This window comes from Epinephelus lanceolatus, chromosome 18, assembly GCF_041903045.1.
Source record: "Epinephelus lanceolatus isolate andai-2023 chromosome 18, ASM4190304v1, whole genome shotgun sequence".
Taxonomy (NCBI): Eukaryota; Metazoa; Chordata; class Actinopteri; order Perciformes; family Serranidae; genus Epinephelus; species Epinephelus lanceolatus.
The window spans coordinates 32,604,481-32,629,931 of record NC_135751.1 but is presented as its reverse complement, the minus strand read 5'-3'; the positions used below and the strand labels follow the sequence as shown (position 1 = coordinate 32,629,931).

Sequence of the window (25,451 nt, the reverse complement as noted above, 5' to 3'; positions counted from 1 at the left end):
CCAGTGTGTTCTGGGTCTGCCCCGGGGCCTCCTACCAGTGGGACGTGCTCGGAACACCTCTAACAGGAGGTGCCCAGGAGGATCCTGATCAGATGCCCGAACCACCTCAATTGAACCCCTCTGACGTGAAGGAGCAGCAGCTCTACTCCGAGCTCCCTCCGGATGTCCAAGCTCCTTACCCTGTCTCTGTTCAGAGAGGTTAAATTACTGTATTTGTCAATGGAGTCTGATCTTAAAGAGAGAGCATGGATACATTTTACTGTCAGTTCAGTTCCCCATCGGAAAGGCCGTCTGTTTGGGAAGTACTGAGCATACAACTCGATGAGTGAGACTTGGATTATGCTGCATGAGTTGAGGGAGAGTTTGTAAAAAGGATGTTTAAATATCATTTAAATGTTGTTAGATCTGGACCCCTATGACTTCAATTCAAATAGAATTTTCTTATGCTGTATCTCAAATCTCGTACTTCTGTACTTACACTTAATATTTTGAGTGCATAAGTGCGCTCACACTAAGTATGGAAAAATGCAGTGCACTGTGAGTACCCGGATGGTGCACTCAAAACGGTCAAAAGTTGAGTGTGGAACTATGGACACTTCTCGCCCTCAATGGTCGCCATCTTGGCTACGTAGCGGAAGGGGAGGGACCACTTTTCAAACTGGAAATGGCGGCCACTATACTATTGTCGGGTATAAGCCAGCAGTGTGTTTACTGGGTTAATTTAGCAGTCTGTAATGATTTGGTACCGCGAACGATAATGCAAATGCTAATGCTAGTTTGCTAACCAGCTAATTTGCGTTCGTCACTTCCGGTGAGTGCACAACGGCCGTGTTTGGTTTGAGACAACATTACCCTGTCGAAATTTGCACACTATGCCAATGAGTCCATAGTAAGCACAGTATACTGCATAGAAGTGTACTAACGGAAGTATGTGATTTGAGACACACCATTAGTTTTTGGATTCTTCAAGTTGTCTTCATGATTTCAGTGTAACAGAGGTGAGTAACTGATATACAAATGGTCACTCTGGGGGCGAAGTGTTCATTTTAAAGCATCTAAAATCATGTAAACATATCTAATTATGTAACCATTTTGATAGACTGTGTACTCACATGTCCATTTATGACATTTGATGATTGTAATTCTGATACGTGCATGTTTATGTCCCCCTCCCAAGTACACCATGCCCTTTCTGTCTACTGCATGCTTACATGCCTGATGTTAAGCGTAATGTCTATGGTTGAGAGGGGCTGCGCAGGGTACGTTCAACAACACAATTTTTCACAAACAGGCTGATTAATGATGTACATGTTTCTGGGTATTCACTCTTTAAATAACATTGCTTTTCTTTCCATATTGCTTCACTGTTCAAGTACCCAATTTCAAAAGTTGTAGCTCATGACTGTGATGTTGAACATGCACTGGAGCCACTCTTCAATGACATCACTACAATCATTTTTAACCCCTCAGAGAGTCTCAAGAGTCTAAAACTTTTTTCGTTTTCATCTTCTCTTCTTCGTCTTTTGATGGAATAAAAAGCAGATTGCGAAGCCAAACCATGAAGTGAAGAGCTTTTTATCTGAAACAGCTGATTAGATGACATTTGTCTAGACCTTCAGCAGTTTTAGACCAGTGAGAGATGTTACCAATGCAGGATGAAGAGAGTGCAACTCTGCTCACACCATATACTGCCTTCTAGTGTTAGTTCTGTGACTGATGTATTGGATAGTTGGGTATAATTTTGTGTTGCAGCCAAACAGTGGTGCTCTTGATATTCCAGCCAATAAGAACCATGTGCTTCTACCAATTTCTTTGTGGCTTTTCTTCAGCTCAACATATTACCACAAGAAAAGAACAAGTCCTGACAAGATGCTGCCTTGTAAAGCAAGCATGTCGACTTGTTTTTGCAATACGTGGTGTGTTTCTGATGCTTCGGCCAGCATTTGCTTGTGTTTTCTTCAAGCTGTAACGAGAAATCCTCCATATCTAACAAACTTAACATCTTCTAACAGCTCTGTTACCCAAGGTTCTTGCAGGTATAGCAGCCAAAACGCCTGCTATGTTTCTGAGTCTGCCAGTCAAAGCACGTTTACAGGAAATGTCCTTCTTCTACGCATGTCGAGAGACGCCGCAGGGTTGGGGTTGTACATGCACCCGGAGGAAGGGAAAGGGGCATTTTACTTGTCAAAATTATGCTAGCAAAACTTCCTGAGACACATGGAGGAAAGCAACGACCTTGATCAGCTTAACATGCAGGAGGTGCTGCAAGGATTGTCTTCAAAAGTCTGTAAAAAATGGCAACTTATTACAGCTATTATGCGTTCTCATTATTTATTAGTAATGGGATTAAAACAGGATCTGGCGTTAGAGGATTTAAGCATTTAAAAAAATGAAACGTTGAGTCTTGCATTGTTGCTGCAGTGGTGGCAGTTTGACTGTTTTAAGAGTGAGCATACAAATTTTAGATGCATTAATACAAATGTACAGTTGAGAGGTTGGTTAGGTTGGCCCGGTTTCCAAAGTTTTTCATGCAGTGTTAGGGGAGTGTTAGGGGAGGGCTGCAGTCATGCATCTCCATGCATCAGACTGGCGTAGCCTACGCCTTCTGTCAGTGATAAATCACTGTTTACGTGAGCTAGCCAGTCTTTCAAACTCTCCCTCTTTTTTTCATGTTTCAGTCTGAATAATTTCTCTGTTTTCTCTCTCTGTCATTCCCTTTTCTTTTTTTTCTTTTTTTTTTGTTCAGGCTCTGAAAGCAGGCAGTGCTCAGAAAAATAGACTACCGACCAGCCCCTTCATTCTCCTTACTCCTGCGCTTTTTCTCTATCATTTTGAGCCTCTTCTCCTCCCGTAAGCGAGCCTCCTCTTCTTCCTGGTCCTGCCGGCACTTGTGGAAGTTCTCCACCACGACGCCGACGAACATGTTGAGGACGAAGAAGCTGACGATGAGCAGGAAGGAGATGAAGTAGAGCAGCATCCATGGGTTGTGGTTCCTTACAGGCTGAGAAGAGAAGAGCAAAGAGGATTACGCGTTTCAATAGTTTATGTTCATGTGTGTGTGACTTAGTGGAGACACAAAAAGCACAGATGACAGCTATGCTTTGCTCTTTGTGCTTCTGACCTGGTTCGAACAGGCGAGTGACAGAAATCCCAAATGCCCCAGTACCAGTGCAAAGCTTCACAGTATGTTACCATGTGCAGCAAATACAACAATGTGGATTCTCTAAAATCCTTGGATAACGTGGGCTAAACCAGAATATAACTGACTATTTAGAGACTCACTATTTCAGCACATTACACCACAGGCAGTCTTGGATCTGTGGACAGCCTCGTCAATTCAAGCTTTGAAGCGCCTGCTTTAAACTCACCTTTTGAGCTTTGCCTTTGCTATTACTACACCGCAGCGCTGACATTTAACTTTGCTTAATTTGTTAAAGAAATTCCCCCTGTCTCCTTTTCACTTTGTATTCCAAATCATATGTTTTTAGGGCAGGTATTTGCACATCAAAGCTCCCAGTGGAGATGACAGGGCTACTAGGGCTGCATGATATGGAGAAAAATATGCGACAACATTGTTGAGTCTTGCAAGAATGATATTACTTGCAATAATAAACAGATATTAAAGTGAACTCTGCTGCTTTCAGTGCACTGCTAAAATACAACAAATTGCAAATTGTGCTGCTGTTCTCTAGCATGCGTTTCAGTTAATATATATCAAGCCTATTTACAGTACAGTTGTGCTACAGATGATGCTGAATTAGATCTGATATTTAATTCTGTATTTTAAGTTTTATAAGCACTACTGCACACTGTGTGCGCTAAGCCGGGAGCAGGCTTACAATAAAATAAGCAGCATGAAACACAGTTTTTTGAAAATGACTTTCTATATTATCTTGTTAAGTGATGCATACAGTAATGTGCTGTATAATGACCGAGAAGAGAGGAGTGTGGCTTTATGTGGCTGAGACCCAGCCATCACCTCGTTTAATATGAGTTCAGCAGAATGGCTGGGAGCACTCCTCACACCATTACCTGTTGGTCCACTCCTACTGCATCCAGCCCGTCATACATGATGTTGACCCAGCCGTCCTTACAGGACAGCACAAACAAAGACATCAGAGCCTGGACAGGAAACACAGAGAAATACGTCAAAACACAGGGTTTTACTTCATCCTAATAGTATTGCTCCTTGAGACTTGTTACAGTATGAACACTGCAACTTGTGCAATTTACCATGTCATGTTTACTCCTGAGTATAATTACTGGCTGTCAGAGGAAGGTGCATATTCAGTTCATATTCATTTTCAATAAAACAAAATCTAAAATATTTTAAATGTAATGTAATGTAGATCTAATAAATAAGAAACGATCCCATTCTATTACATAAATAATAGATAACAATTTTAAAAGTGATTCAAACTGCCGTCTGCAGTTCTTAATGTTTAATTTAAGTGTCTAATACTGGAATATGAGACAACCCAACTCTGTCAAATGTAATAAAATATATATCACTATGTAAGTGGGACAGTGGTTACTTAGTGAGGCAACTTGTGTTAAAGGTACACTACGCAGGATATTCCAAAAAAAAAAAAAAAAAGACGATGTATAGACTTATATAGAAGTCATTCCTCTCAGTCATCACTTATGACCTACTAGAAGTGTGTGTAGGTGTGTTTATCTGCGGAGACTCTGCCTGTATTTTCTTATTATTTTGGTGTGTTTGTGTTTGGGTATGTAGCCCCCAGCCATTTACAGCGTGCAAGTGAGGTCAGGACTAGCGAAACTAGCAAAAGGACTGATAGAAGAATGCACCCAAGAGAAAGCTATGGAGGCAAAGCACCAAGTGAACAAGCTTATTTCCAGTGAATCTGGGGCTGGCTTTCACGGGGAGCTGGCCTGTTTTCTGTTGGACAGGTAGGTGTTGGCTGTTAGCTTAGTTAGCTTGCTAAAGTATTGGCTTTTCCATTACGACAAATGTAACGTTCTTACAACAGCACAGTAGCTTGCAGTGTACATACAAGCAGTGAAGGGAGGAGGGGTCAAGTTTTAATGTTGTGTTGTGCTTTAACTCTTTGAAACCTGAGAAAACTGACTTGATATCTTTGAAAAACACGGGAAGATGGCAATGAGCGATGGAAGAAGAACAGACTCCAAAAATTTTGAAGAAATTAGTAAAAGGTGAAAATTAAATACAAGACCATTTAATTAAAAAATGGGTCAAATTGGGTATTGCAAATTATGGAATTTTACTGGCATTGGTATCCACAGCTAAATTCCTAGTATCATGACACACCCATTTTATACTGTACCATTCCTGTCCTTATAGCTCTCTGTGAAGAACCTAAGCCACCAGTGTATTAACCCCAGCACTGTTGCACTGCAGGCTGCGATAAAAAGTGGCATTTTATAAGTAGCTTTAAGCTAGTTCATGTTTTTGTAGATATTGTTGGCCTTAAAACTAATCCCCTCCCTTCCTTCCCCCTCTTTCCCTTTTCACCCCCAGTCTAATCCATACCTGAATCAGGTTGTCAAAGTTGTACTTTCTTCGTATCCAGCGGTAATTGGCCTGCAGACAGTCAGACTTGTTGGTGATGTTTTTCGTGTCCAGACCTTCACAGTGGTAGAACTTCCCTTTGAACAGCTAGAGAGTGAGAAAGGCAGAGACAGAGAGAAAGAGGTCTGCAGGGCTATTTGGCTGTCATTTACACATTATCTCAATTACCGGAGCTTACGGCTTTTTAAACACCCAACTATTAATGCCAGCAATAAAAGGATGTTTCATAGAGCGCATTCTTATCAAAGGTTTTCCCTAAGTGCTCGGCTAAAAGCTGGCCTAGGGGTCATGTTGTCCTTTTTCCATACTTAACCTAATTGTCATTCTTTAAAAATTCTCACACTTAAGGAACAATTGCCCATTGGATATTCAAGACACTTCCAATCCCCCCTCAAGCCACAATCACATATGCAGCTGCTCAACCAGACTGACATTTAAGCTTCAAAGAGTAAAAGGTTTGGTCCTCGCACTTAGAAAAAGCAAATGACAGAGTTGTATCATCAGTGCAGCATGTGCATTGGACCTTTACCTAGCTTACAAGTCTGCTTGTTTAAGGCAAGCACCAGTTTGTGTGTGTTACTGTGTGGGAATGCAAACTACCTGCACCCCCAAGATGCCAAACACAATAAAGAAGGCGCAGCAGATAAGGACAATGTTCCCGATGGGTCTGAGAGAGGTGATGAGCGTCTCCACAACCAGCTTCAATCCTGGGGCTCGGCTGATCACCCTGCAAACACAAGTAGTAGTGGTAGAAATATGAAATAAAGTACATACAGGCATAGTAATATGCATCCATACCTTCATACACACACAAATACACTGTGTACCTCAGTGGGCGTAGTGTTCGTAGCAGGCGCAGGACTCTGAGGATGCCCAGGATCCTGTTCCCGCCAGTATAGGCGAGAGAGACCAGGATGTCGACCAGAGACACAAACACCAACAAACCATCTAGAACATTCCAGCTGGACTGGAGGTATGTCTGCTTCCCGAAGCAGAAACCAAGAGCGATAACCTGGACAAACCAATATGGAATTATCAGAACATTTCTTCAGCTGTAAATTAGAGCTATAATTTGATGCAAAATCAAAGTCAACCCATTCAACCACATAGGTTGTTTGTTCCCACACTTTCATACAACTCACAGGAGTGTTTCTTAAATTAGCGCCCCTACCGGTGGCAGGACACTGACACAGAAACCACATATATGACCATTAAAGACACATTTTTAAACATGTGATTACCATTGTGACAGGGCCGCAGTTAGGTTTAAGCATAGACTATTTATTAAAATGGAAAATACGTCTTCATTTGCTCCCACTGTACAAAAATGAAGCTAAAATATCCTGTCTACAGGCGCTGCCATCTTGCAATTTTGGAGCCAGAGTATGCAAAGTAGCTATTGGAAAGTGGAACCGTGGTATTGAGTTGCCACCCATACAACTGTCCAACCCAATTGCAGGGAGCGCCATTAATCACAAACACAGACAGCTGTCAATCATGATGTCACACGCCTTTTATAGCATCAAATAACTAACTAAAACTAAATTTATCACATAAATGAGCATGATAAGAACTACCTAAAATGACAGAAACCCGCTTTGGTTAAAAAGAAGGTATTTGACGTGTACATTGATTTTTTTAGTTTGGCCAATGTCCCATCTGCTAAAACGGAGAGGGCGGGGTTTATGACCCTTTATGTAGCCAGCCACCAGGGGGCAATGTCCATTTTTTATACACAGTCATTGGGTTTAAGCAAATAAACTACTTGGCTAGGTTTAGGAAAAGATCATGGTTTGGGGTAACATAAGGATGTTTGTTACGTACATGACGTAAAAATGTTATGTACGTTAGGTCAATAACTCAAACATTGACTTTTGGTTTTACACGGGACACAAACAGTGGTCTACTGGGTCAAAGTCCTGTGTTTGTTTGACCCATCCATCCACCTGGGCTTCCCCTCCTGCTTTAAAGTACGTCACCTGGCTTCCTCTTTTACTTCGGTCATACTTAATATGGCCACTAAAGGACACCAACTAACAATTCACTGAAATATGGGTCATGATACACTGCTTCTAGAAGTGACATATGGGATAATTTTTGGAGGGACGACAGTTTCCCACACTGATGATATGAAAACAGTATTGTTTACCTTAATGGCCATCTCTGCCAGGAAGATCACAGTGAAAACGTAGTTGGACACACTCAGAAACTTTCGCTCCTAAAGGAGAGAGTGACATTAATATAAAGGCATAGAGAGACAATGCTCAGGACTTGACGGCACATGTTCTCTGAATGGACCAAGTACCAGTTTTACACATTAAAATATACATAAGTTTCTACCTGTGCGTCTAAAGTTTGTCTACTGTAGTATATCATCTCCAAAGCCTCCATTTTAGCACTGTGTAACCAGTGAAAATCAGTGAATAGTTTAAATAGATATTTCTACAGTAGGGACAGGACACTGTGTGTGTGTGTGTGTGTGTGTGTGTGTGTGTGTGTGTGTGTACACATGTGTGTCTTACCGTGCTGTGAGGCTGTATATCAGGTCTTTCCAGGGCAATGGTGATGCAGTTGAGGAAGATGAAAACCAGAACCACATGGTCGAACAATTTGTGAGAGATCACACTTTGGCACCACCCACGAATTCTAAACACACATACACACACACACACACAAATGTGCACAGAGTCATCTCCAAAATGTCTATGGCTGGTTAAAGATATTGACCAAACAATTAGCAGTGAGAAAGCAGTAAAAGAGAGGAACGAGAGAGAGGAACCAAGATAATTGAATAAAGCAATGAGAAGCAAAGAGGAGAAACGTAGAATGAAACTAGAATCATGCAGATTGATGGCGAAATTTTGAGTGTGTGTGTGTGCTAGACTCACTTGCTCTCTGGAGAGAACAAATACAGATTCCAGTCTTCGTGCTCTTTGCACCAGCGGGGCTTCATGTCACGAATCTCTTTTTTCAACCAGAAGCAGAAAGAACTCTGCAGAGGTGAGAGGTCAAAGGTCAACATTATCGCCAACAGCAACAATTAACACTGTCTTTGCAATTCATTCCTACATGACATGACTAAAAATATTATGTTTATACACGATCAACACTGTAGCCACAATCATCATCATATTCACGCTTTCATTGAACCAGTCAAGGCAAAAAAATTAATTCCCATACATAGGCTATCTGTTATACAGAACAGTGAGATTGTCCGTGGGATTAGTAGCAGCATTGCTAAGAGGGGAATGCAACTTTAATCCTCTCCGAAAGATGGATGGCTGCCCTTGCTAAACTAGAGGTTGTTACCTTATTTTACGATTTAAATTTTCATGCACAAGGTGCAAGGAACCAATGCCAGCGAGACCTTAAGTTTCACTTTCGATTTTCGAGGAAAACAAATCACAGTAAAAAGCCAGCTCAATATATTATAAGTCACGTTAAGTTTAAGCATGCCAACATAGGCCTACTGGTTTGCCGGAGTTTTAAGAGTGGAGCAAAGTTAAAAAAAAAAAACAACCTAAAATGTTGAGCAGGACATGTTGGGAGGAAGACAGGAGGAGTGGTGCGAGTGACACGTCAGAATTTATAAAAAGTTGAGGCATCTCTGATTCTCATTAATTTAATTATGATGACCTGAGGAACAGAACTCTGATCAAAATGATCAAATAAGCATGTGCAGATCACGTGCAGAGTGGCGGTGATGAGCTAGCCAGTGGGTTACAAATCTGCACTAACAAGGCCAGTGGCCAGATCGGCCACAACAAACTACAGAGAAGCTCTGATTACAACACACACAGAGGAAGCGTGACTTTATTCTCAGGTTGCCATTACTCCACTATATCTTTACATAGCAAATAGCTGTTTGCTGCTATATTAATGCTCTGAATGAACTTTTAAAAACCTTTTAAGAATTTCTTGGATTTTTCATACACAGTATGAAACCCTCAACTGTGTAAGTCTGCCTCCCTGCCTTTAACCGCCCGTGCCACTGCCAGCACTCGAACCTCCACTGCCAGATGGGCAGTCAAACAACGTTCATCTGCGCACACTGTGATGACACAGAGCTGGTTGAATATCAGCAAAGTTTCCCTGCTTCCCTTCACTGGTTCCTGTACAGCAGGGTCGGTCTTTGTTTCACTGTTATAATCATTAAAAAGCAAAAGCAGCATGTGTATACATTCAGTAGGCTATATCTTCAGTAGCTAGCTAGCTAAACCTACACTTTTCAGGGTTTGATTTTGGTTTTGGAACAGGGAAGAAACGTATATCTTTTTCCAACCTCTCCAGGTAACGAGTATCATTAATACACGACGTGCCCCAGACACAACATTTAGCTCCAAATCCACAAAACCAGAAACAGTTGCATTAGAGTCAATGGAGCACAGCTGTGTTGTTGTTGGACCCTGGTCTGAGCTGGCCCGAAGCTAAGTTCTGACTGGCCAGTCTGCGGCTCTAAAATCAATTTAAGATTAGTTAAAGAACAGAGAATGTGTTTAACAGCATCAGTAGCTGCTCTATGAACTATTCACCTGTCCATCTTCAATTACACCATAAAAGAAGCATTAAAAACCTATGCATAAATTAATTTCCACAGTGCTGCTGATGTTCACCCTTCCACATTTACATCTACGGGGGCATGAAAAACAAGTGTTTTCTTGCTTAAGTAAAAATGGAGATAACCGGACTATAACCCCCAACTTAGCTGGTGCATGAGCTCGATAGAAAGGGTTGTGAAACTCATTAAAGTTTCTAATAAAACAAATAGAGGAAAGCTTAGGTGCACAGCTTCTGTACTTTAGGATTCTAATTAAAAACAGCCCAAAGTCAAGCCTCTCAGCTTATTTGGCAGCCTGCCGCTTGTGTGAGAGTGTGTGTGCATCTGGGTGTGTCCTTCTGTAAGTGTGTTTGGATGAAAAGAACCTGCTGCTCAGATATCCTTGGAGCAGAAATCCATAATCCCTGACATAGACATATGCAGAGCGCCGAGCGCATATACACGTGTCTCTGCTGACACGTCACATGCACACACTGACACGTATTCTTGCACAGTAATGCTCGACCACACACTCATACACACATACTCTGGTGGAGGAGCTGTATTAAGCCTCCTGTTTTAAGTGTGCCCAGGGAGGGGCCTTTTGTTTCAGTGGATTTCATGGTTTTATAAACTCAATTTGGAGCCAATAAAACCATCAAAACTGTCTCAACAGAGGTCATCCAAAACAACCGAGGAGTACACCCTGCTCTACTTCGCGTACACACACGCAAGTGGTTTTGCACCCACTGAGAAAACAATTGCTGCCCAAGCCAATCAATTACAGCATGACAATTAGTGTCCCTCCATGCCTTGAAGTGTGATCACAAAACACAAAATTACAATATCTCAAAGTAGAGGGAGACAAAGGGCAAAGAAGACAAAGAAGAACTGAGTGAGTAGAGAAAGATAGAGAGGAAAAAACAGAAACGAAAAATGTGTAAACCGAGTCGGAGAGGGCAGATTAAGAGATTAAGAATTTACATACAAAAGCAAAACCACAGAGGCACGACTGCTCAGCAAACTTGTCACCAGGCCAATAAAACCTAATTTCTTGCTCAGGCCTGTGGATATAATTGTAAAACAAGCCATTGTGGAAATAAAGAGCTGATGACACATGCCAGGACAATACCACGCCAGGGACCTTTAACAGTGCCTCAAAGACCCCACTGTAGATGTCCTAAATCTTACTTTGCAAGCTACGATGACTCATGATAACTTACATCATCATCCAAGTCATCTTCAGGCGAGGAGTCATCTTTGGGGTCGCAGTTCACGGTGGCATCATAGGTCAGGGTCCTCCCATTACAGTCACCGTACTCCGCGATTATCGAAGGGCAGAGTGTAGACGCCTGTAGCAGCTCCAAGGAGTCTGGACGTAGTCTGTTGTTTCCTCCCGCCTCCCCCTTGTCCATTCCAGCATCTTCCTCCTCTCCCCCTTCCCCCGACAACAGGCTCTCCCTCTCGCCGCTGGTGTCTCTCCTTTTGAGGCTAGGCGCTCGTCCCAGGCTGTTCCAGCTGGAACGGCGGCTTCCCCACGAGCGGGTAGGAAGAGGGGAGCGACGGCCGGGACTTGAGAGGTTCTGGAGGGACAGGGAATAAGGATAGTGTGTGGCTATGAAAGTGTGTGTCCCTTTGTGAGAGTTACACCAGTTTAAAAAGTGCCTGAAACCCTAATCCCTTACTCTCAAGGGGGGAAGAAAGTCCTTATCAAAGATTGTTGATAACTGGATAACTGACATGTATTAAAGTAAGTAATGTAAAGATATTTCGAGTGCAGTTTCACTTTAAGTTTGATAACAAGTTTCAAGATTCCCTGGCAATTCTGCTGTCAACTTTTTGTGTCAGTCTCTTAGGATCAGAGACAAAAAGCTTCTCTTTTAAGATGTCCCCCACAGGGGCTCCACATGTCCAGTGAGAACTTGAAAACTAGGTGTAAGCAAGAATTTCTTAGATTGATTACCTCATTGCCCACAATTTGTTTCTAACGTTCGGCAGCTAGATCCAGTAGTTAACTTGCTACTAGATCAAATGCTCAACTTAACTGAATAATAGGAGTAACATCAAGTTATTATTAGCTCCCTATATTTCCAGATTTGGTTTCAGGCATCCATGATTTCCTTGTGGGATATGTAACTGTCTACCTCTGTTACAGTGCCGTGTTATAGATAGTTATGTAGACCTGAGCTGAGATTAATGCAGTTTGGTGAACCTGCATCCTTTGTAGCCATTGGTGGAGGCTTATCTGGTACCTGCCCAGTCCCCCTGCAGCTTTCAGCGATACCAAGGCTTATAAACTATGTCAGAAAATCTAATTTCAAAAAGCAAAAAATAAAAAGTACACTCCTCCTGTAAAAATAGCGCTACTTGAGATTTGCTCCCTCTCCGTCCTCTGAGCAGAATTTAGGGATTTAAAATGCTTCAGACTGATTTCTGAGCAACCCACAGATTGAAAAATTTAAAGCCTCTGATTAGCTCCGGTGCTGCCTCATGGTACTTGAGTTCTTCAGGCCCTTTGTGATCCTCCATTTGGGACCACTGGATCTGGATTAAAGGAGTTTGTCTCATATGTCTGTCTGCAGCTTGTCTTGGATTCTGATAGTTATGTGGGTCGTATCCATGATTTGTATTTGCATCGTTCTTGTAGCCATTTCTGTTAAACCTTCTTATTTTCAGTCATACTAATCTCCTTTAGGAAACAGAATCTCAGTTTGGGAAGTTACACTTATCATGCTGTATATACATTTGCTGGCCACTTTATTAGGTACATCTGTTCAACTGCATATTAACACAAATGGCTAATCAGCAAATGACACCAACTCAGTGCTTTTAGGCATGTAGACATGGTCAAGACGACCTGCTGAAGTTCAAAATGAGCATCAGAATGGGGAAGAAAGGTGATTAAGTGACTTTGAACGTGGCATGGTTGTTGGTGCCAGATGAGCTGGTCTGAGTATTTACTGGGATTTTCAGCACAACCATCTCTAGGGTTTACAGAGGATGGTCCCAAAAAGAGAAAACATCCAGTGAGCCAAAATGCCTTGTTGATGCCAGAGGTCAGAGGAGAATGGCCAGACTGGTTCAAGATGACAGAAAGGCAACAGGAACTCAAATAACCACTGGTTACAACCAAGGTCTGCAGAAGACCATCTCTGAAGCAACAACACCTTGTCCAACCTTGAAGCAGATGGGCTACAGCAGCAGAAGACCACACCAGGTGCCACTCCTGTCAGCTAACAACAGGAAACTGAGGCTACAGTTCACACAGGCTCACCAAAACTGGACAATAGAAGATTGGAAAAACGTTGCCTGGTCTGATGAGTCTGGATTTCTGTTACCACATTCAGATGGTAGGATCAGAATTTGGTGTGAACAACATGAAAGCATGGATCCATCCTGCCTTGTATCAACGGTTCAGGCTGCTGGTGAGGGATGTTTCCAGCACCTTGTTGAAGCTATTTCACGAAGAATTAAGTCAGTTCTGAAGGCAAAAGGGGGTCCAAACTGGTACAAGCAAAGTGTACCTAATAAAGTGGCCATCCCCTCAAAATATATACTGTTTATGACACCTTGACTCATCAATAACTACATACTGATTTGTGAATGAACTGTTTGATAGGACTCACCAGAGAATGCTGGTCAAAGGCTAAGGGGTCCATGGTGGTTGAGGTGGAGCTTCCACGGCGAGACTCTGCACGACAACTTCCTGCCTGGCTAACCCCAAGTCCTCCCTCGCCATACTGGGGCACCCCCTCTCTGTACATGAGCTCCTCTCCGAGGACAGAGTCCGGTCCCAGAGAGCTCTTAGGAGTGGGCATGGGTGTGGCTGCCGTGCGCATGATTATCGGAGGAGCCGTTGAGCCTCGAGGGTCAACGTGACCGTTGGCTGTCATCATCAGTGAGTACATTTTTAGCTCTGTGGAGGAATGAAGACATTATTATCACCATCATTTACTCATAGAGTTTGGAATCAGTCAGATTAGGGAGAAACCCACCAGTGTCTCTGAGCTGTTCCACCTTCTCGTCTTCCTCAAAGTTGTCCGATTTCTTTTCATCGTCTGACTCCGAGCGATTAGCATCACCCTACATCACACACACAGATCCATGCAAGCATTGTTCATATTCTTTCCCATTTTCTTTTGAGTTTACTATCATGGCATGAAGAGTGAGACTCTCTGTAAAAGGGACTGTCAGGGTAATTCATTCGAACCAGAAAAAAAAACCCGTGTGGAGGAGAGGATGGTGAGGACTTAGCCGAACGCTCATTGTGCCCCAGAGGAGCAACATGATAACAATGTTGGATGAGAAAGAATTGATGATCTGAAATGATCAGTGGGGGTGTGGACCGGTTATAATCTGTATTCTCTCATCCCCTTTGAAAGCAGCGGTGCCTTACATGATGTGACACTTTGGTAATTGAGAGTCTGGACCTGCGGCCCTCAGATGGCTCCACGGGGAGTTAATTAACAGGAAGAAGAGGACCTTCATACAGCATTCACCCAGTTGCGGATGAGAGGTACTCGTTAGGAATTAGACATTAATCTCTATTCTCTTCCCCCGATATTAGCCCCACAACTGTAATAAGTCTTCTGTGTATTCCTTACATTCAGAGCTGTAAAGTTGCACATTGAAAAATAAGTGTTTTACTCAACTAAAAGACGCTGAATTATATTTAACTTGTTCTTACCTCAGCCTGGAAGCCCTCAACCAAGATGGCCACAAGTAAATTGAAGAGCACATAGTTGCCGAATGTCATAAGAGCGACGAAGTAGAGAGCTGCCCATGGAGAGGTTGAGGCCATGCCATTATACAACACCACGTTCCAGTCCTCCTGGGTAAGGATCTATGGATTGAATGAAAGACAAAGTCACGTTTGGAGATGTATAATTACACAAAGGGGGAAAAGACAAAGGGCCCACAGAAGGCACAGAAAGACAGAGACAGGGACACAGATGGAGAGGGAAGAACTGCAGCAGCATTAGCCTATACAGCCCTCATGGGTCTTATGCTTTGTAAAATTCAGTACTGAGCTGCTTTTATTGCCATCATGCCACAATACTTCAACCTCATACACATGGGATTACTGCAAAGTGTACGTGGGTGTGTGTGTGTGTGTGTGTGTGTGTGTTTGCCTGTGTTTAAATCAATGTGAGTGATGAAAGCATTTAAAACTAGGACGGTGTTCATGATGCAGCATGAAAACTCACTCCGTCTCTGTCCACTCATTAAACGCTGTGGCAGGAAGGCAATTCACTGCGCTGTCTGTGCGAACGTGTGTGTGCACACATGTATGTGTGCATGGATTTGTGTGGACTGTAGCTACTCCCTGGAAAACTATAGCAAGTTTATAGTGAGCGTAACACCTTCACATGCCAGTTCTGGATAAAAAAAATGCTTTTTCAGCATCATACTCCTACACACACACACACACACACACACCAAAGTGAGCAAAGTGAGACAGTCCACTGCATTCTGCGCTCCACCTTTCTGCTGACGCATCCAGTATAGAAAAGAGGACAATCTATCTGGAGCGATTGAACAATATCTCCACATAGGGAGAGCAAGAAATAGAAATGATAGTGAAAGAGGGTGTGCATAAGCAGAATTTCTCATTTCACAGCATTTGACTAATGAGCAGAACTTGGCAGTTGAATCTGGCATGCACACACACACACACACACACATAAATACACACATACACACACTCTAGGCTCAGTTTGACATTTTGATTTGGGATGGCTGAGGAGTACACATAGCCTGTACTGGGATAAAAATATACACACAGTGCCCAGTTTATCTCTTGCAAATACACTCCACAAAGGATGTGATGCTACAGCTGCCATTTTTTCCTACATGGGTTCACACTGAGTCAGTGAGGAGCATGTTTGAGCTCTCAGTTTGAAGGGAAGCCAGTTAATACCTGTCTCGTTGCAGAGATGTTTTTCAGATCGAGTATACACAACTGGCAGCATATAGTATATCTGTATAAGTTCATTTTCTGTGACAAGTAATAAGTCATTTTTGAATCATGTGCTCATCAGGATCGATACACAAGCACACAGACTAGAAATTAATACATTTAATCAGTTATTATTGATAGTACATGAGCTGAGTAAATTCTTACATTAAGTCAGCATCAGTGAAGTTTTGGCAAATCAATATGTCTAAGAGAAAAACTGAGCGAGCAAGAGTCAATCTGTGGATTAGAGCCAGCAGACCCTAAAGCACAGCAGCACAGCGTAAATTGAAAACTGACCTGGAAGACAGTGACGATGGCCCAGAGCAATGTGTCAAAGTTCTTACGGTCAGGGATGGTGTCTCCCGTCTCTGTCCGAAGACCGAATTTACAGCCAAACAGATGCATACCCAGTATACTGCGGTAAATAAGAGAACACAGTGTTATAACGTCAATATAATGAAAGAAAACATGCATTCATAAACCACAGAGATCAGGAGAATGGGTTTATGTGTACCTGAAAGTGAAGATGAAAAGCATCAGCAGCATGCAGAACGTGGCCACATTGTCCATTGTCTTCATCAGCACAACCAGTTGTCTCCTCAGGGCGGGCAGGAAGCGAACCAGCTTCAGAACCCTCAGCAGACGAAATGTTCGCAAGACCGACAACCCACCGTCTGCCTGACCAATTATCTCCCACACACTGAGAACAACAATCAAACTTGTATTAAAACAATATTGGATAATTTGGTCTAAATTAACCACGTATGTGAGCATAAATCTTAAAGTGATGAAGGTAATTCCCCTGTCAGTATCACAGCTAACCCTACCACACTAATCAAAAGGTTTCCCTGATCCAACTTGAGCTCTATCAAACTAGATGACAGCCATACAGCAAAACTTGACTGCCGACAGGATCAAGAATCTGCTGCGGCAGCAAGCAAAGCTGTTCCTGCGTGATACATCATGACTGTGTCAATCTTAGCTATTGTAGAGATGGATGCTGCAGCAGTGAACCTGACACTTGAAACCCAGTGACTGACAAGCGGGAGGAGAAATGAGAACAGAGGCTGGCTCTAAATCTGAGTTGAGCTGTCTAGGTTGTAAACTCTAGGTTGATTGGAGCCACAGTTTTTGTGTCTTTGCATTTTGTTTTTCACTTTAAACTTTGATGATGATGGCGTATATTATTCTGATGAAGATATATTATTACCTGATGATCACAATGATGCTGTCAAAGATGTTGTACGGGTTCCTGATGTATCCAAACAAGCCGAAAGCCAGCAGCATGAAGCCCATCTCCAGGACGAACATGCTGGTGAAGACAATGTTGCTGATCTCTAGCACATCAGTCAACTCCTCGGGCTGCGGAGAGAGAAGAGGGGAGACAAAGCCAGAGAAGAGAAGAGAAGAGAAGAGAAGAGAAGAGAAGAGAAGAAGAAAACAGGAGGCAAGAAAGAAAGAAAGAAAGGCGGTAGGAAAGGAGGGGCGCAAGAAAGCAAGAAAGAAAGGGGACAAGATGGAGAGAAAGAAAGGATGCAAGCAAGCAAGAAGGAAGGCAAAAAAGCAAGATAAAAAGGGGGCAAAAAAAATCGATAAAGAAAGCAAGCAAGCAAGAAAGGAAGCAAGGAAGAAAGAAATAAGGGGAGGAGGCAAGAAAGTCAGCAAGACAGAGAGAAGGGAAGCAAGAAATAAAAGGGGCAAAAAAGAAGAGAAGGAAAGGAAACCAGGAAACAAGAAGGCAAGAGAGAAAGGGGGTTTAAAAGAGATAAAGAAAGGAAACGAGAAAGAAAGAGGACAAGAAGCAAGAAGGAAAGCATGACAGCAAGATGAAAGAAAGACAGGAAGGAAGGAGACAAGAAAGCAAGCAAGCGAGACAGAAAGGGGTCAAGAAAGAAAGAAAGAAAGAAAGAAAAAAGGAGAAAAGGAGGCATAAAAAGCAAGTAAGAAAGAAAGGAGACAAGAAAGCAAGCAAGAAAGAAATGAAGAAAGCATACAAGAAAGCAGGACAGAAAGGGAGCAAGAAAGGGTGCAAGGAAAGAAGAGAGCAAGAAAGAATGCAAGCAAGCAAGAAGGAAGGCAAGAAAGCAAGATAAAAATGGGGCAAAAAAGAGATAAAGAAAGGAAGCAAGAAAGAAAGGGGGCAAGAAAGAAAGAAATTAATAAAGAAAAAAGGAAAGAAAGGAAGCATAAAAAGCAAGCAAGCAAGAAAGGAAACAAGAAAGCAGGAAAGAAAGGAAGCAAGCGAGAAGGAAAGCAAGGAGAGAAGGAAAGAAGAAAGTCAGGAAGACAGAGAGAAGGGAAGCAAGGAAACAAGAAAGCAAGGAAGACGGGGGCACGAAAGAGAGAAAGAAAGGAAACACGAAAGAAAGCATGACAGCAAGAATGAAAGAAAAAAGGAAGGAAGGAGACAAGAAAGCAAAAAAGACACCAACAAGCAAACAAGAAAGAAAAAAAACAACAAAGGGAAGGAGGCAAGCATGACAGAAAGGAGACAGGAAAGGAAGCAAGAAAGAAAAAGAAAGGGTTAGTTAATATATCCACTCTATTACCCAGAGGCTGTAAAACCTGTTTGGTCTTAGTGCCCTGAGCTGAGACATTATCAATCAAGTTCAGAGCTGCAGTCAGGCCCAATCAATCAAACAGGACCAACAGCACCAATCCATCAGCTCTGATCTACTCCACTTACCTCACAGTACAGCCAGTGAACCAGAGAGATGTAACTGCAGCCCTCTCATAAAGCATGAAGTCTAGTCTTTTATGGAAAATACAACAATTTTGTGCTCTGGTAAACCCATCACAGCGCCACATCCTGAACTTTTCTCTACAGAAACATTTTGCTAGAGCTGTATCAGTGATCCAAATGTGCTGGTTTGGATCAAAAGTCGTGACTTGGGGTCTATTTTTCTTCACATTTCAACATCCATCCTTCCTAAACTGAGACTCTCAGACATCTCACTCAGTTGCAATAACATATTTTTCCCGATCTCACATACTTTTACTTTGGCTCGTATCATGATTCAGTGCTGACAAGCTTTGTGCAGCGCTGACATTCACAAACAATTAATAATTATGATCCCCAGACGACTGAATCACTCTAAGCAATAAATTCCTACACTCTATAGTGCGCCGCGCAGCTTCTGAAGCCCTTTGGCTTGTGATCCAGAATTTTATTTTCATGTCACGCATGGCAGTCTCATTAAAACTAATTGTGATTCTTTTCATGTGGGGATCAACAAGCAAAAGGCCCAAAGCCCATTTTGTGTCCTGGCCCAGGGTGTATAAAACCAGGCAGACCATATTCAGGACTAATAAACACAGTGACAATATTAATATAGAAAGTCCCAGACGTCCTGCTACCACAGTAGATAGGGGTTAACCTTCAGCCTGTGTTATTCTGCGCTATCAGCGCCCTGCAGAAACATCCAGTGTTGGCTTTGTGGTTATTGTTTCTAGAAATTATAGAACTTGTTCTATGAATATGTTTGATAAATCAGGATTCCCCTTTCACAATCATACAAGTCAGGTATGTGAACAGTATACATATATGCTTCATTCTAAATAAATAAAATCATCCATTTTTATATATTGATAACATATATGAAGATATCCTCAGGCAGAAAATACCAACAGTGTTAAATACGGATATATATTTGTGCACTCTGATGTATAAGACAACTTTTAAAAGCAATTCAAGTCCAACTGATGATCATGATCACAGATAGAGGGCGCCATACTACAGTTCACTCACCTCACTGTACCCCAAACATTCAGACAGACACAGACACATAAAACCTCCTGGGGAGGAGTAAACTCCAAACTTCTGACAGCCACCTCTCAAGACTAGAGGGTGAGAGCAGTGGTAGAAGTTTAATTGCTCAAGTAGGCCAAAGTACTTTTTAGACTGGATTTCGGCAACGTTTTTTTTTTTTTTTTTTACCTTTATTGGACTATGGTGATCTGCTCTTTATGAATGCACCTGACCAATGCCTAAAGAAGTCTGTCTGTTTGCATTGGTTGGTTTTTGTATATAAATCTCTGCTCAGATTGGTTCCTTCTTATCTGTGTACATACATGTGTAAAACCAAAACCAGTATGGCCTGGCTCTCACAATATATTACTGATGCTGGTCCCCAATGTTTAAACAGAACTAGACAATGCTGTTGCTCCTTGTCCCTGGAATAATTTACAGAGGGACCTGGAATTGTCTGAGCTGATTACCATCGAGGAATTGAGGTTTTTTGTGTTGCTTTTCAACTGGATGCTGCACTTGCTCATTTGTGGTGTGACAGTTGTACTTGTCTGTCTGTGTTGTTGTTGTAATAATAGAGAATATATACATATATATTTTACTGGAGTAGGCTATTTTAAATACAGTCCATTCCACTCCAATACATTTATCAGACAGATAAGAGTTATCAAACAAATCATCTCCTCCTGAGACCCTGTGTCCTCATATGAGGACATCACATTCTGGGTTTACTTGACCCTACACTTCATTAACTTAGACCCATTGTCCTTGTTTGTGACACCTTCTATGCCATCTAGTCATAGTTGAAGCACACACAATCCATGTAAAAACAAGATGGCAGCCATCTCTGCCAAGTCAGTCTGCAGCTGATCCCGACACAAAAGTGGACAAGGTCAAAAACCTGATCACATTTTATGGTTGAAACTTGTTTATTTCACTGTTGCCCCATTAGAGGACACTGGGGCTTCATTATTGTCTCGTTTGAGGACATTGGGACTTAGTTATTGTTGACAATGTTTAGTTTTTTATACTTATCGGGTCCTACTGATCCCAAATAGCTAAGAGAAATTAAAAATGCATACCAAACAAAACTTTAGGTCTCAAGAGGATATAAGTTAATAAAAGGTGATGCATAAATTACCCAGGAGAATACTGTATGAATAACTTAAATTAGACACACCTTAACCAGCATTCACTTACATGTTAATGACACAATCATACAAAAATATAATGCTGAAAAGGGCCATGCTGTATATTGAGTACTTTTACTTTTAAAGCCGAAGTTGGTAAATGTAAAAAATAGGTATGTTTTTATATTTGATGAAACTGTCACTACATACTGATGGTAGTACATGAGACAGATAATCTGTGATAATCTGCCTCCTCCTTGTGCTTTAATGGCATTTGCCACCACACCTAAATGAAACAGGCAATGCAGTAACATAATCTTGATTTTTTTTTTTTTTGCTCAGCGCTGCCCAGTTTGACCACAATTCACAAGGAGTGGTTGGTGGATTCTTGCAAATGTCATTAGAAGCATGAGGAGGAGGAGTAACATGTTTTTTGTTTTTGTTTTTTTTGCAAATTATCTGTCTCTGGGTAAAGTGAGTTTCAGCAAGTATAACAAGAAGTATTTTTTTTTTTTTTTCAATTAAAGTTACCCACTATAGCTTTAATGCTGTAAGTACACTTTATTGCCTAAACTTCTGTTTGTTTGATTAAGTAAAATTATGCTTCCAGAACTTTTACTTGTACTGGACTATTTTCATGGAGAGGTGTTACTACTTTCACTTTGGCGAATGATCTGAATATTTCTTCCATTGCTGGAATAGATAAATTCTGTGTCACTTTCAGGATCCCGTCTCTCACTGCATGAGAAACTGATTAAGCACACGGCTTTTTGTGTCTTTTTCAATTTCACGGATATTTGTTGTTGGCAAAATACAGTCTGTCTGATTCAGTGTATTGATAAGTGTTCCAATTTTATACTGTGATTGCTCAAACACACACACACACAAACATGCACACACACACACACACACACACACACACAAGGTATTGGACATCCTGAGCCTGTCTAATCAATTGCTTTATTGACCTTATCAACTGCAGGAAAGGTTGTGTGTGTGTCTCCGGACATGTCAACCCACTGAGGGATTACATCCATTGCAGCATTAGTTTGGTAGTTGGTATGTTTACTGCTATGGCTCGTATAGCTGTGACCTCACTGTCAATATGAACTAGGCTGCTGTATGTGGAGTATACCTTCAGTGCAGCACAGGGTTATGTAATCTAAAGTGTGCAGCATCTCTCTTTTTGGGACTATTTTCAGCTGATGAGCTATTGAGTTAATTGGGACAGTCGTGAGGCTTGAAAACCAAAGCAGAAACGCCAGTGCAAAAATAAAAGGGCATGGAAGTAACGCCAGAGAACTCGAGTACGACTTTTGTTGTCCTGCATGGTGAGGAAAACAATGCCATGTTTATTTATTTATCTCTAAGAGCTGGGCAGACTATAGAGGGACGAGCTGTTTGCTGTCCTGCCTATTTGTTCAGATTCACTGACCGGCCAGCACATAAAAACTTTGAAGTACTTCAACAAAGCTTTCAAAGAACTCTCAGTCAGTTATTCTATCTCAAGCAGTCAAAATACTAGACCCACATACATTATTATTTAACAGTGGACTAGTGGCATTTTCATTACCTTTGTGGCCGTCACACCAGAGAAATGAAAGAGCATACTGCTGACTTAGAGGGCAATAATTTCCATACGCTATGCAGTGGTTTCTATGCCTGCGAGGATTACAAATGCATCTTTACTTGCTGCTTAACCATGTGTTGAGAGGGGAGTGTACATTATGGCTGACAGAGCAGATAAAACAATACAAAATAAAAAAACAGCAATGGCTGAAGGGCTCAAAGCTGAGAGCTGAAGGTTTGGAGTGCTAAAAAACTCAATGAACTCGCCTAGATTCAGTTCAATAGTCATACACTCTTGGATTTGTGCTTTGATGTTTGACTCATTAGCTCAGCGCTCTAAATTCTGGTTTCTGTTCCAGCTTATGAGAACATTATGGATAACCATTTGTAAGGAGCAAAACAGTTCGGGAGCTGGTCAAGCTTAAAGGTTAGAGAAGAATCAACGCCATGAGTATTCAAGTCCTGCAGCCAGCAAGAAACACATGGGTGGGGGAAATGAAAGACACACTATTCCCTCTATTAATATCCCATCAAGGTGCCCTTGAGTTGTCAGCTGCATCCCATGATGCACTGTTTCAGCACTAGATTGCCATGATCATTAGTAACTGCATGGTTTCAGAAGTAATTAGAAGCGCTTAACCATATGTCAATATGTTTTATGTAATCTACTCTGGTCCCTGATGAGCATTCTGAACTATTGCTTCAGACGTTGCTTTCCGCTACCATCGTTATGTTTGTCAGACCAGGCGATCAATCAGAATTAAATACTGTGTCAGAGCAAGGAAGAAGAAATTTCAAGTGTGTTCGAACACAACTCTGCACATGACCTTGCCCTTAAGACTATGAGGGACAAACGCACAAGAGATACACACACCTGCACACACACATCAGCAGCAAGTAAAGGAACAACCTTTAAAGGAGGACGCTGACATGAATAAAAATAATCCTGCTTAGTACACAAAATGAAATAACATGGACCAAATCATACAATATATCTTAGTATATAAAAGCATATGAATAGAATCAGGGACACAATGCCTACATCTTCAACTTCTTTAATTGAGCACCTAGGAGCGTATCTATAATGTGTATTTCTTTGTTTGTCTGTGTGCTTTTGATACACAAACTTCAAGAAAAAATTCATGTTTGTCAGATTTGTCTTTTAAATATAATCTAAAGCCGGGGGCCAGAACCGGCTCGCCAAAGGGTCCAATCCAGCCCTCTAGATGACCTTGCACACCTAATGTTGATGCACTTGTAGAGGCTGAGAGGTTTAAACAGTGAGCAGATACTTCATGTACAATACTGCCTTAAAGGCTTTTCCACCCTGACCAGAATACAGCTCTCTGAAAGAACAATAAGTACTTCATATGGTCGTATTTAAAGATATTGAACATTGTGCAAAATATTGTCAACCAGCAGACTTCTGTTCTAAAACAATATTAGTGGAACCCTGCTGCTGAGGCACTGACAAAACTTCAGATTGTAAGGCAGGGGTTGACTTATCCTGCTTCTTCAATAACTTCCACTTTAGTGGTAAATTATGAAAAAAGTCACATGTAATGAAAGTGAGTCATAGACTGACTGAATGTGGAAAAACTAAGAGGTACTGTTGAATCTGCACATCATTTTTCTTTCTTTGTTTGGTAAATGGATGAACATTTTCAGAATGAAAGAAACATTTGAAGGGGTTGATATTTACAGGTTATTATGCAGTGGTTTCAGTGGTCCAGCCCACTTGAGATCAAATTGGGCTGTATGTGGCCCCTGAACTAAAATGAGTTTGACACCCCTGATCTAAAGCCTGGCTCTTCAACAGGGGATCTGCGACCCCTAGGTGGTTCTCAAATGTACTGCAGGAGGGCTGCCAAATTATTGCTTCTAAGTTTCAATAAGGTAAGGTTTTGTCCCCATCCCCCTGAAATTAAAATGTGCCGGAATATACACATTAACATTTATCAAACATATTATTAGCTAAGATGACCTGGCCTATTTGTAAAAACCACAAACATTTAATTACAATACACAACACTGATGATAGGCTATTACCTATGAATCCTTGTGCAATCATGTTAGCTAGCTAATGCTAAATCACTGTGCAGATTCTATCCATAACAGTGAGGCTAACTGGTTAACCAACAGTTACATGCTATTGAAACATATTGGCCAGTTAGCTGTATTATTACTCTAAGTTTACAGACATTCCTGTGAGCCACAATGAATTGTTTAGTAACTTTTTGAGCAAGAGATTCTTAAATACTGTCTACATCAGAAACAAACATGATGTCGGTTGATAAATCTGTGAATCTGCCAATAATCGTCATTAGGCTACCCATATAATAGGCCCAGTTTATTATGAAACTCAATATTATTTAACATATGTAGTAGGGGGTTGCTGCTCCATTTCCATTTCAGCTAAGGGGTCCTTGGTCTGAAAACACTGAAGACCTCTGATCTAAAGTATTTACCATCCACACACTTATTTGTGAGTGATCAAGTTGGATTTGTGTCAGTCATTAACATGTTTTTATTAAGACCAACTAAAATACTGTAAATGTTTGTTAGTGTGTTGAGATGTGTGAATTAAAGGACAGTTTAGACTGTTCTGAGCTGCCAGACAGTGTATTTGAAATCGATTTTCACAAATCAGTCCACACACACACTAAACACACACATACAGACACACACACTGTCTACACTATGCCTCCTACATTCATACACCTCTTCACACACACATATACACTCATAGTCTCATAAAGTTTGGCTAGGTGTCACATAAGGGGGATGATGAGTACTGAGGGGAGGAGGAACTCTTACATAACACTTCAGTCTGTGTGTGTATGTGTGTGTGTGTGTGTGTGTGTGTGTGTGTGTGTGTGTTATTGGCCCAATAAGGCCATGGCTCTCCCAGTCGCTTCTTATGTTTATACCACAAAGATAGAAACACACACACA

At 41.6% G+C, this 25,451-nt stretch overlaps 1 protein-coding gene across 4 annotated transcripts in view; it reads right to left on the bottom strand.

The window, feature by feature from the left end:
* The window catches only part of cacna1ha (calcium channel, voltage-dependent, T type, alpha 1H subunit a), a 160,159-nt gene that overhangs the window by 19,107 nt on the left and 115,601 nt on the right, over nucleotides 1-25,451 (bottom strand). For 3 of the 4 annotated variants that reach the window (XR_013488057.1, XM_078161655.1, XM_078161657.1), the window contains exons 13-27: nucleotides 17,261-17,412; nucleotides 16,565-16,750; nucleotides 16,348-16,465; nucleotides 14,779-14,934; nucleotides 14,087-14,174; nucleotides 13,718-14,007; nucleotides 11,315-11,674; nucleotides 8,443-8,546; nucleotides 8,077-8,200; nucleotides 7,704-7,772; nucleotides 6,382-6,566; nucleotides 6,155-6,281; nucleotides 5,516-5,641; nucleotides 4,033-4,122; nucleotides 2,788-3,001 (exon numbers count right to left, since the gene is read on the bottom strand). Coding sequence is in view for 3 of the 4 variants with exons in the window: in XM_078161655.1 (XP_078017781.1) it covers nucleotides 2,788-3,001; nucleotides 4,033-4,122; nucleotides 5,516-5,641; nucleotides 6,155-6,281; nucleotides 6,382-6,566; nucleotides 7,704-7,772; nucleotides 8,077-8,200; nucleotides 8,443-8,546; nucleotides 11,315-11,674; nucleotides 13,718-14,007; nucleotides 14,087-14,174; nucleotides 14,779-14,934; nucleotides 16,348-16,465; nucleotides 16,565-16,750; nucleotides 17,261-17,412 (2,389 nt within the window). In the remaining variant the exon portion in view is untranslated. The remainder of the gene's footprint in view (nucleotides 1-2,787; nucleotides 3,002-4,032; nucleotides 4,123-5,515; nucleotides 5,642-6,154; nucleotides 6,282-6,381; nucleotides 6,567-7,703; nucleotides 7,773-8,076; nucleotides 8,201-8,442; nucleotides 8,547-11,314; nucleotides 11,675-13,717; nucleotides 14,008-14,086; nucleotides 14,175-14,778; nucleotides 14,935-16,347; nucleotides 16,466-16,564; nucleotides 16,751-17,260; nucleotides 17,413-25,451) is intronic. The other variant, XM_078161656.1, reaches the window with a different exon arrangement.